General features: G+C 43.3%; 3 protein-coding genes across 3 annotated transcripts; all 3 read left to right on the top strand.

Moving 5' to 3' along the window:
- The first annotated feature begins 706 nt into the window (after positions 1-706).
- LOC145484873 (uncharacterized) lies at positions 707-4,918 on the top strand. Its single transcript, XM_081463510.1, has 2 exons — positions 707-3,244; positions 4,073-4,918. Exons 1-2 carry the CDS (start codon positions 3,032-3,034, stop codon positions 4,916-4,918), a joined length of 1,059 nt encoding a protein of 352 aa, XP_081319636.1. The 5' UTR covers positions 707-3,031.
- LOC145484864 (uncharacterized) lies at positions 4,877-5,727 on the top strand. The gene is made up of 2 exons (XM_081463505.1): positions 4,877-5,184; positions 5,401-5,727. Exons 1-2 carry the CDS (start codon positions 5,052-5,054, stop codon positions 5,664-5,666), a joined length of 399 nt encoding a protein of 132 aa, XP_081319631.1. The 5' UTR covers positions 4,877-5,051; the 3' UTR covers positions 5,667-5,727.
- On the top strand, positions 5,718-9,611 carry LOC145482899 (uncharacterized; the record flags this gene model as incomplete). The annotated part of the gene is made up of 2 exons (XM_081461550.1): positions 5,718-6,083; positions 6,221-9,611. Coding segments are annotated over 2 exons (1,764 nt in total), but the record flags the coding sequence as incomplete, so codon positions are not given.
- Between the last annotated feature and the right edge of the window lie 2,542 nt (positions 9,612-12,153).

Genomic DNA, 12,153 nt, shown 5'->3' with positions numbered 1-12,153 from the left:
GGGAAATCAAACGGAAGTTGATCAAAGTCACGATGCGCGTAAGACGGTCTCGGCTACTCTTTCAGTCTTAAAGTAAAGTGGGGCTATATTTCGGCCCAGAAGCTCGAAAGTGACCCTTTAAAAAGTTACGCTTTGTGCATTTAACTGCAAACCAAGGCCATCAGGAGTTTGTTTAAAGTCCCCCGGACTGGAAAATATCGCCCAAGGTCCGGGAAATCGAGCTGAACTTGGTCAAAATCACGATGCTCGTAAGGCGGTCTCGGCTACTGTTTCAGTCTTAAAGTGAAATACGGTTGTACTTCGGCCCAGAAGCTCGAAACTGAACGTTCAAAAAGTTTTCCTGCGTCCATTTCACCGCAAACCAAGGCCATCAGGAGTTGGTTTAGAGTCCCCGGGACTTGAAAATATCGCCAAAATTCTAGAAAATCGAGCGGAAGTTTCTCAAAATCACAATGCGCGTAAGGCTGTCTCGCCTACTCTTTCAGTCTTAAAGTGAAGTGGGGCTATATTTCATCCCAGAAGCTCGAGAATAAGCCTTCAAAAAGTGCTACTGTGTTCATTTCACTGCAAACCAAGGCCATCAGGAGTTAGTTTAGACTCCTCGGGACTGGAAAATATCGCCCAAGTTCGGGGAAATACAGTCGAATTTTCTCAAAATCACGATGCGCGTAAGGCGGTCTCGGCTACTCTTTCATTCTTAAGAGCATGTCCACCAGAGGACCAGGCAGAGGTGATACATGCCATCTCACCAATTTCAGTGAAACTTTGCCAGATTGAAGGGCATACCCAATAACTCAAAAAGTTAAAACGGTTTCAAAATTGCAATTTTCCGGGGGGAGTTACACCACCCCCTACTTTTTTCACATAAATTTCTTTAAATACTACACTAAATGAGGGTAAAAGTAGGGGGCTCTTAAACCTGAGCAATTCATCCAATTCAATTGTGGCTATACATGAGTGTAGATTAGTCCTACATGAGTTATGTACGGGAGTTTCATGTAATTTGATTGATTACCTGTCAATCAGTGTAAGCTAATAACTACCCATGTAAAATGGCATAGCAAAGTATGTTGATTTTGAGGCCAAATATCTCCTGTGGCCAAGTCCCTCCCAAAGAGATATCTATACCACGGTTCAGTTCCACCTTTGGTCTGTACGAATTATCAAAAAAAGTTTTGGGACCTGCCATTTTTTGTTCGCAGATCGAGCTCAAGCCCTGCACATCTTGCACAAGATTTTAGTTTAATGACTGACATCGTAAAAGTTCCTGCATAAACCGCAACCGTAGATTAGCCATAACCCCAAGATGTAAGCTCAAATATTGAAAAGCAACGTAAAGACAATAAAGTTTGAAGTTCCAGTGAAGTTCTAATTGGTATAAAAACAAAGACAACCAAGTGCGGTTTCAGAACACTGATACAGCGGCTGTTGCGAGCCTTCAAATGCATTTAAAAGTCTTTAGATAACAAATTTTCACTTGTTATACCTTCTCGTCTTCCTAATTCATTCTTCTTAAACTTGAGATTTTCGCTTGATAATATTATCGCTTCGCCGGAACACTCCATGACATCAAACTTCGTACACCATATTGAAACGATACGAATTAGTGCTTAGTAGCCAAGCTTTGAAATGTAGAAAGGAGTCTGGGAATCACAACGCGTAATAGAGGGGCTACGACAAAACACTGACCCCTGGTCAACTCACCCCCTTCTTACCCCCCTTACCGACCCCCTCTAAAATTCACTGGAAATGATAATGAAAGAAAAATATACATTAAGGCCGACTTACCCAAGGAAAAAAATTGTTTTTCAATACCGCACAGTGCTATTACGCATACATAATGTGTATGAGCCGAGCGATAATTTTCACGTGCGTTATATCGTTTGCACGTTCACTGAGAGACTTGAGAACATCGCAGCATAAAACGAAAACATTCGCGTTTCTGACGGGCAAAAAAAATGATTGAAAGGGGGAAATAAAGTACTATTCATACTGTAAACATTTTCACTGATGCGCCGAGGTTTCTTGCTTTGTTTACTTTTTGGCGCAAAGATAATTATCTGGCGTCACGAAATATCCCAGTTCATGTTTCACCGAGGTTTTTGAATAGTAAGTTCAAGAACAATTTCATGACCCTGAACTTGGAACAAAGAAATTAAGCCGACATTCCCTGAAAAAATTCAGAAAACTATCACTCCAATAAGCCGAGACAGAAAATTACGGACATTCATAGTTACTGTCCATTTTCAGCTTAAATAAAACACTTCCTCGCCTTGTTTATTTCAAGGTACATTTCCTTTTTCTTTTTAACAGCATTTCTTAACGACTATTATTAAATATATTTTTGTGAAATTGTTCTTGAACTTATTGTTTAAAAACTTCAGCGAAACATGAACTGTGATGTTTCGTGCGCCAAATAATTACGTCTACACTGAAAAGTAAACAACTTTGTCTGGGATTGTAAGTGGGACCTTGGCACAACGAAGCCATTTTCTTCGTGACCTTTACGTTGTGGAAACAATGTCTAATCTTTCCTGTTCCTTTGCCTCGCACTGTGACTCTCACTGCGATATTTCATCCCGAGGAAACGAGCTTCTTCCTTTGAGCTCTTGTTCTAGAGATATAAGTGCTCATCTTCGGCAAATCTCTGTATCCCAAACAAGTGTCTCTTCTGAGAAAGAACTAATTCTTGCACGCGTGGGGTTGTTTAATGAAGGCGGCCGTGACTTCACAATTTGTCCAAAACACCGGGATCAGTTAGGCGTCAAGTTCAAGGCCTCGATAAAATGTCAGCATCCACTCCATGGAAATCGTCAGGGTAAGAGGGAGAGGGGTGTTAACCTGCGAATGTCGAAGGAAATCAAGAGTAAATGGAATGTTGTTGTCCAAGTTGGAGCAGGTAAAATGCTTTGTCTCTTTATCTTCGAATCCAGCTAAAGTATGAATTCCTACCTTGATTTGTTTTCAAGAATTATAAGCTCGATTACCAGTCGGTGTTCGAGAAAGCGGAGAAAATCTGGCCTTACAAATAATGATGTCATATTCTATGAACACAGGTATTTGTAGAATTTGTCGTGGGAAACATCAAGCTGCCATGAAATTCGTAGCAAATGCTTCACTGCCCCAGGAGCAGAGAGAGGAACAAAGTTCAGCAGACCTACCCATGGAGGAGGCCGACAGCACCATTGTTGATCCACAAGCGCACGTGCAATTCTTGTTACCACCGGAAGAACCATCAAGTGAGGTATTACACATGTGTACTCAGTTATCTATTAGTTTGTTATGGTAACACAAGAGTATTTTATACGTAGATACGGTTCCAAGAGATTTTCGAGTCGATTTTTGAAAAGAGATTTTTGAAGAGGCAGATGAGGAATACATGCCTTTGGTTACACAGCTCATTAACTGTAGAAGAGATGAGTATATGCGCAATGAGAGACAATGAGGACAGTGGTGGAGGGAGAGGGGCAGGGAGTCTGAATATCCCGCTTATGGTATCCTGTGTTCCTAATCCCCGTCTTGTATGGAAACATACTATGCAATGTTTCTCAATCTCGCTCAATCACCGTCTCTTTAGGTGGCACGCGTCGCCTCCCGCCCACTGCTCTCCCGCCTCCTGGCCCCCCCTGCCCTGTGCCCCCTCTGCCACTTTAAAGCTAGTTCTTTTGACTACTTTGATCAGCAGCACTCGCAGACCTTTCCTGGACAGTTTAGGAATGTCACTTTTGTTCAGTTGTTATTCACTGGCTGTAGCTGATATGTTATAGGGCAGCTGTAAAGATACACAATGAAGCAAACAAAACTACGGACTATATGGGCACAGCTAAAACAAAAGAGACTCCTATAATATGTAGTCTCGTTGTTGAGATGTCCTTGAACAGTTTCTCTTACTAATATCATGATCGTTAAGTGTGCAAGTATATTTGCAATATTTGTTTTGGGATTGCTACGATCTCAAAGCCCTTGTTGCGCAAGACGTTGTTGCAAACCATCTCCCAATGGTTATGTTTGTTTGTTTGTTTTTTCATGCTTAGTGTAAGAGCATTATTTATTCAAATTTTTATTGTTACAGCCAAGTGAGCACAACTCCGAGGTGCTCTCCTTGTCTTCTCAAGAGTCAGCGCAAGAAGGCGAGACCTCGCAGGAATGGCAGCCGACTCCCCAGGTTGAGCACAAGCTACAGAGTCTGAACAACTTCCTTAGGAGAACATCAGACAGGAGTGTCAGTCCTGTACGATCACAGTGCAAGTCTGACGTGCTGACTATCTCTGCCTCCACACAGCGATACTACAGAAGGAAGGCTGAACAGGTAGTTGACGTCGTATTAGACACCTTAGCCCCAGGCAACTCTACGTGGCTTTTCGAACAGGTGCGCAGCAGGCGTGAAAACATTCAAGGGGTCTCAAATGCAGGAGAAGGCACGTTAGTGTCTAGACTGGTCACGTGCTATGAAGAGGCAGGCTCATGGTACAACAGGCAGCAAATATTGTCACTTTTTGCAGGCGACTATTCCAAAACAGAATTGCTCCAGATGATCCCTGGCCTTACCAAGTGGAGGATCGATGAGGCAAGAAAGCATGCTTTCAAGAACAAGCCTGGTCAACCTATCGAGCCACCAACGCTGCAGAGGACGCGTCTGGATCCTGTTAAGGTTGATCACTTTCTGGATTTTATATCTAGCCCCTCATTCCTCCAAGACGTGGCGTATGGGACAACAAATCTCAACCTATCAACTGGCGAGAAAATTGAAATTCCAAGTGTGGTGCGTACCGTCATCTCATCTCGCCTAGTTCAGTTGTACTTGAAATACTGCGCTGAGTCTGCATTTGAGCCCTTGAGAAGATCTACACTATTTAGCATCATCAAGGTTAGCCTTTCTGTGACAGTTGTTAGTTATGGCTATAACAGATGTCATTAACGACCAAATTTTCTCTCCTCTTGATTCACGCGCAATATTTGGTTGACACATCTTGCCCTATTTGACGGCATTCCTTACACTTTTTGCCTCATAACACAATAAATGATCGATAGATTTACCGGAAAGTGAAATAATGAACTCTCTTTTTTTTCAGATATGCGCAGCGTCACAAAAGAAATTACTGGCCGGCCTTGATAGTACGCAAACCGACGGTGTGAACGCCCTCGCCTCTCTTGAAGATACCATTAACCAGTTGCACCAGCATGGTAAGCTAAGTTATATTTGAAACACATACGATTGCTTGTGGGTTTTTTCTCTTTTGTAGTTATTTGCTATCCAAATAGCAAAAACGCCATCACGACAGGATATGACGTAAACTAACACTCCCCCTGTTTTCACTGAGCTTCGCTGTACCTTTCCGCTCAAATTTGGTCGAAACTATTGAGTGGGATCTCGTTACTTCTTTTATTTCATTTCCTCAGGTCTGGACAATGAAACATCAACCTCCATCAAACGTCGGCTGAAAGCAGCAAAGCAATATCTCAAGTCAGATTTCAAGATCCATATTTCCCAAGAGGAGCCCTGTGCCGACCATTGTAGTGTGTATGCCCTCAGCAGTGGACAGAGTGATCATCGTGGGACATGCCAGCACCAACACAACATCTGCTGTGATCGCTGTGATGACTTGAGGAATGTAGTCATCGATATCCAGCTAGCCTTGTCCTCCTCTGATGTACATTTGAGGTAAAATGGGAAGAGCCTATTTCCCTATTTTATGCGTGAACAATTCAAATTCTAGTGGCTTCGGTTTAAGAAAAAATTAGCAACGTGGTTTCTTCTTTTATCATTTCAATGTCGCAGTGATACAGACAGACGAGAAGAACTAAATTATGATATCGAGAGCGCTCTACCTAAGCTAGAGGAGTGGAAGGCGCACATTGTGCGAGCTGTCCACCAAGATGCAGCCAAATCCTTCGTGGTCGATCATCTATCAGCCAGTCAAGTTCTCCTAATCATGGACTGGGCAATGAAGTTCCTTCCCATCAGTTTCAGAGAGACCCAAAGAGACTGGTTTGGGAAAAAAGGAAAATCCTGGCATGTGACGGTAGCAATCACGAAAGATGAAACTGGCAGTGAAGTTGAGGTACTCGTCTCACATTATTTACTCGAATAAATGCCGAGTGAGGTAGGGTGCTCCATTTTGTCTTGTTTGCTTCTAATAAAATCTTTGGGAGATAAGCTTATCCGAACAAATGCCCAGGCCTGAAAATGGCCTCGGTAATAACTACACAATCGTGACAGTGCAACAGACTCATGCTTGGTAGAGATGATGAGCTACTCTTTTGCAATTATTTTCAGACAAGAACCTTCATTCACCTCTTTGATGACTGTAACCAGAATTGGTTTGCTGTGGCATCTATCCTAGAGCACACTCTAGCAACTCTGAAGGGACTAAAGCCCCACCTCGCAGAAGCCTTTCTGAAGTCTGATAACGCTGGGTGTTATCATACCGCTTTCCTGTTGCTCTCGTTACCAAGCCTTGGGGAGCGCAGCGGAGTTAGAGTTGCACGCTATGACTTTAGTGAGCCTCAGGCGGGAAAGGATATATGTGACCGTCGGATCGCCTCAATAAAGAGTCACATTAGGCGATTTGTGAACGAGGGAAACGATGTGGAAACGGCAGCTTCTATGAAGGAAGCAATCGAGTCTCATGGCGGCGTGAAGGGGTGCTATGCGTCGGTCTGTAAGGTGCAAACTACTTTGCAGACTATGCACAAACACACTATGACAGGCGTACAGTCCCTGAACAACTTTTCCTACGAGGAAAGAGGACTGAGGGCATGGCGGGCGTACAACATTGGACCTGGAAAATTCTTCACCCTAACTATGCTAGCACGGTTGGGTACTCCACAGGGAGCAACAAATCTTACCATTTTATTACCATTTGGAAGACCAAACGAGGAGGTGGGAACCTTGACACTGGTGAGACCTGTACTACCATCTCCTGTTGAACCCAGCCCCTCTCAGCCAGATCCCGCCACCCAGTGTGAAGGGGAAGAAGATGAAGACAGGGTCCCATTCGCTTGCCCCGAGGAAGGATGCATCAAAGTGTATCAGTCATTTGCTGCTTTGCAGAGGCATCTCGATGTGGGAAAGCACCTTATAAGACTTGAACGGGAGACTCAATATGACCAAGTCAAGCGCAAATGGGCAGAAACCTGCCGGTCCTTGGCTGGTGGATATCTTCAATCTGTGTCTTCCACCTCGGCTGCAGCCACTGCCGACCAACCTGACAATCAAAACATGCCTTCTGCAGAGGAAGGATGGGCCCTTAAAAAGGTCAGAAATACCGTAAACTTCTCCGAAAATGTGAGAAACTATTTGCTGGAGGCGTTCCTTCTGGGGGAAGAGACAGGCCACAAGGCTAATCCGGGAGATGTAGCAACGCGCATGAAGGGGTTGCGAGACAGTAGCGGGAAGAAGAGATTCCAGAAAAAAGAGTGGTTGACAACTGTGCAGATTTCCCGCTATTTCAGCAGGCTATCAAACCTCAATAGAACTGGTAGACTGCTACGGGATACAGTTGAAGAATCTCGCCGTGCAGATGACGATGAAGATGAAGATGACGACGATGATTTAACAACAGAGGCCACTGCCGTCCGGACAAGGCAACAGATCCGGCGCGAGTTGGAATTGTAGTGACACTGAACTGTCATAAATATAACTTTTTCCGAAATTATAAATATCAACACTTCCATTTTCTGCATATTTGTCGGTTTCCCAGTTTTTTCTTTTTTTCCTTTTTTTTTTTGTATCACGTTTTTTTTCCTATTACCCTTTTAAACATTTAAGTTGTAAATAAGCAGCGAGAGCTCTGTTTGTTAAGCGATCAACAAGAAGGCGCAAAAGTTGGTCACGCCATACACTAGAGACCCAACCATCAATATTCGCGTTATTTTAGTCAAAATGTTTTCGGTGTAGGGTTTTCTGAGTGGGCAAGGCGAGGAAGCTACAATTCAGCTATGTAGAGGTGATTAAGGTTAGAGAGACGTGGGCTCGGACTTCTAGAATCCAACAGATCAATACACTACCTCGCAGTTGTCAACGCCCTTTTGCAATATATGCGCGACAGCCAAGTCCTCACACGAATCCCTTAGAATTTTTCGCAAGAAAATCACTGTGAGCAACAATCACCTCTCGTGCTAGCTTCTAGTACCATTTTGTAAATAATTTTGGTGGAAATTCGCGTAATTATTTTCAAATCATCTACCTGAAAGTCAGTACAGAAATAATATGTAGGTAAAAACTCTATCTTTGTTAGTATTGTAAATAGTGAAAAAGAGTACTGTAATTATTGCTGAGCCAATTTTATTTCTTTATCAGTATTGTAAGTACTTTTAGTGGTATTAATACCATTGGCAATAGCGTTAAAATATTTAATATTTGAGAATTATAATGCACTGTTGATCCTTTTTGATAAAGTTATTAGCATTGTAAATAATTATCATTATTAGTTCTTCTTTTAGCTGCGACTGCTATCACGTTTACAGCAACATTTATCCATTGGATTATCCAACTACTCGTCTGTGTGAAGTTTTTCTCCTGCTGTAGTTGTTCAAAGATCTTGATGGTACGTAGTATCCCTCTAAAGTAAATAGGTGTCCTCTTGTGTGCTGTGATGCCCAGACTCCTCTCCACATTTCAAAGCTTGGCTACTAAGCACTAATTCGTATCGTTTCAATATGGTGTACGAAGGTTAATGTCATGGAGTGTTCCGGCGAACCGATAATGCTATCAAGATAAAATCGCAAGTTTAAGAAGCGTGAATTAAGAAGACGAGAAGGTATAACAAGTGAAAATTTGTTATCTAAAGACTTTTAAATGCATTTGAAGGCTCGCAACAGCCGCTGTATCAGTGTTCTGAAACCGCACTTGGTTGTCTTTGTTTTTATACCAATTAGAACTTCACTGGAACTTCAAACTTTATTGTCTTTACGTTGCTTTTCAATATTTGAGCTTACATCTTGGGGTTATGGCTAATCTACGGTTGCGGTTTATGCAGGAACTTTTACGATGTCAGTCATTAAACTAAAATCTTGTGCAAGATGTGCAGGGCTTGAGCTCGATCTGCGAACAAAAAATGGCAGGTCCCAAAACTTTTTTTGATAATTCGTACAGACCAAAGGTGGAACTGAACCGTGGTATAGATATCTCTTTGGGAGGGACTTGGCCACAGGAGATATTTGGCCTCAAAATCAACATACTTTGCTATGCCATTTTACATGGGTAGTTATTAGCTTACACTGATTGACAGGTAATCAATCAAATTACATGAAACTCCCGTACATAACTCATGTAGGACTAATCTACACTCATGTATAGCCACAATTGAATTGGATGAATTGCTCAGGTTTAAGAGCCCCCTACTTTTACCCTCATTTAGTGTAGTATTTAAAGAAATTTATGTGAAAAAAGTAGGGGGTGGTGTAACTCCCCCCGGAAAATTGCAATTTTGAAACCGTTTTAACTTTTTGAGTTATTGGGTATGCCCTTCAATCTGGCAAAGTTTCACTGAAATTGGTGAGATGGCATGTATCACCTCTGCCTGGTCCTCTGGTGGACATGCTCTTAAAGTCAACTGGGGCTATATTTCGGCACAGAAGCTAGAAAGTGAAAGTTGAAAAAGTTTTGCTGTGTTGATTTCACTGCAAACCAAGGCAATCAGGAGTTAGTTTAGACTCCTCGGGACTGGAAAATATCGCCCAAGTTCGGGGAAATCGAGCCCAATTCTGTCAAAATCACGATGCGCGTAAGGCGGTCTCGGCTACTCTTTCATTCTTAAAGTCAACTGGGGCTATATTTCTGCCCAGAAGCTAGAAACTGAAAGTTCAAAAAGTTTTGCTATGTCCATTTCAGCGCAAACCAAGCCACATCAGCAGATTGTTTACAGTGTCCGAGACATCAAAATATCCCCCAAGTCCCGGGAAATCGAGCCGAAGTTTGTCAAAATCACGATGCACGTAAAGCAGTCTCGGCTACTCTTTTAGTCTTAAAGTGACGTGGCTGTATATTTCGGCCCAGAAGCTCGAAAGTGAGCGTTCAAAAAGTTTTGCTCTCTCAATTTCACTGAAAACCAAGGCCATCATGAGTTGGTTTAGAGTCCACGGGACTGGAAAATATCCCTTAAGTTCTGGCAAGTCAAGCCGAAGTTGGTCAAAATCACGATGCCTCTAAGGCGGTCTCGGCTACTATTTCAGTCTTAAAGTGAAGTGGGGCTATATTTCGGCCCAATATTTCGAAAGGAAGCGTTGAAAAAAAATTGCTGTGTCCATTTCACCGCAGACCAAGGCCATCAGGGGTTAGTTTAGGGTCCTTGGGACTTGAATATATACCCGAAGTTTTGAGAAATCGAGCCGAAGTTGGTCAAAATCACGATGCGGGTAAGACGGTGTCTGCTACTCTTTCAGTCTTAAACTGAAGTGGGGCTATATTTCGGCTGAGAAGCCCGAAGGGGAGCGTTGAAAAAGTTTTGCTCTCTCCATTTCAATGCAAACTAAGGCAATCAGGGGTTACTTTAGAGTCCCCGGTACCGGAAAATATTCCCCATTTCCCGGGAAATCGAGCCAAAGTTGGTCAAAATCACGATGCGCGTAAGGCGGTGTCGCTATTCTTTCATTCCTAAAGTGAACTCGGGCTATATTTCGGCCCAGAAGCTCGAAAGTGAAAGTTCAAAAAGTTTTGCTGTGTCCATTTCACCGCGAACCAAGCCACATCACAAAATAGTTTACAGTCTCCGGGACATCAAAATATCCCCCAAGTTCCGGGAAATCGAGCCGAAGCTTGTCAAAATCACGATGCGCGTAAAGCAGTCTCGGCTACTCTTTGAGTCTTGAAGTGACGTGACTGTATATTTCGGCCCAGAAGCTCGAAAGTGAGCGTTCAAAAAGTTATGCTGTGCCCATTTCACTGCAAAGCAAGGCCCTCAGGAAGTAGTTTACAGTGCCCGGAACTGGAAAATATCCCCCAAGTTCCGCGAAATGGAGACGAAGTTGGTCAAAATAACGATTCGCGTAAGCCGGTCTCGGCTACTCTTTGAGTCCTAAAGTGAAGTAGGGCTATATTTCGGTCCAGAAGCTCGAAAGTGAGCGTTGAAAAAGTTTTCCTCTGTGAATTTCACTGAAAACCAAGGCCATCATGAGTTAGTTTAGAGTCCCCGGGACTGGAAAATATCTTTTAAGTTCTGGCAACTCAAGCCGAAGTTGGTCAAAATCACGATGCGCCTAAGGCGGCCTCGGCTACTCTTTCAGTCTTAAAGTGAAGTGGGGCTCTATTTCGGCCCAGAAGCTCCAAAGTGAACCCTGCAAAAAACTTGCTTTGTCCATTTCACTGCAAACCAAGGCCATCAGGAGTTAGTTTAGAGTCCCCGGGACTCCAATATATTTCCCAAGTTTCGGAAAATCGAGAAGACGTTGGTCAAAATCACGATGCGCGCAAGACGGTCTTGGCTAGTCTTTCAGTCTTAAAGTGAAGTGGGGCTATATTTCGGCACAGAAGCTCAAAAGTGAGCTTCAAAAAGTTTTGCTCTGTCCATTTCAATGCAAAGCAAGGCGATCAGGAGTTAGTGTAGAGTCTCCGGGACTGGAAAATATCCCCCAAGTTCCGAGAAATCGATCCGAAAATGGTCAAAATTACGATGCGCGTAAGGTGATCTCGGCTACTCTTTCAGTCTTAAAGTGAAGTGGGGCTATATTTCGGCCCACAAGCTCCAAAGTGGGCTTTCAAAAAGTTATGCTCTGCGCATCTCAGTGGAAACCAAGGCCATCCGGAGTTAGTTTCGAGTTCCCCGGACTGAAAAATATCCCAAAAGTTGCGTGAAATCTAGCTGAACTTGGTCTAACTCACGATGCGCGTGAGGCGGTCTCGGCTACTATTTCAGTCTGAAAGTGAAGTTGGATTCTATTTCGGCGCAGAAGCTACAAAGAGAGTGTTCAAAAACCTTTCCTTTGTCCATTTCACTGCAAACCAAGGCTGTCAGGAGTTAGTTTAGAGCACGCGGAAATGGAATATATCCCCCAAATTCCGGGAAACCGACCCGAAGTTGGTCAAAATCACGATTTGCGCAAGACGGTCTCGGCTACTCTTTCAGTCTTAAAGTAAAGTGGGGCTATATTTCGGTCCACAAGCTCGAGAGTGAGCGTTCAAAAAGTTTCGCTGTGTCCATTTCACTGAAAACC

The sequence above is a fragment of the Orbicella franksi genome, chromosome 1 (genome assembly GCF_964199315.1).
Source record: "Orbicella franksi chromosome 1, jaOrbFran1.1, whole genome shotgun sequence".
Taxonomy (NCBI): Eukaryota; Metazoa; Cnidaria; class Anthozoa; order Scleractinia; family Merulinidae; genus Orbicella; species Orbicella franksi.
The sequence above is the reverse complement of the archived record's forward strand: the minus strand, read 5'-3'. Positions and strand labels throughout refer to the sequence as shown.

Coding starts and splice junctions, on each gene's coding strand:
- LOC145484864 (XM_081463505.1), top strand. CDS start 5,052: ATGAACTCTCTTTTTTTTCAGATATGCGCAGCGTCACAAAAGAAATTA. Junction 5,185..5,400: donor TAACCAGTTGCACCAGCATG/GTAAGCTAAGTT, acceptor TCATTTCCTCAG/GTCTGGACAATGAAACATCA.
- LOC145484873 (XM_081463510.1), top strand. CDS start 3,032: ATGATGTCATATTCTATGAACACAGGTATTTGTAGAATTTGTCGTGGG. Junction 3,245..4,072: donor CGGAAGAACCATCAAGTGAG/GTATTACACATG, acceptor TTATTGTTACAG/CCAAGTGAGCACAACTCCGA.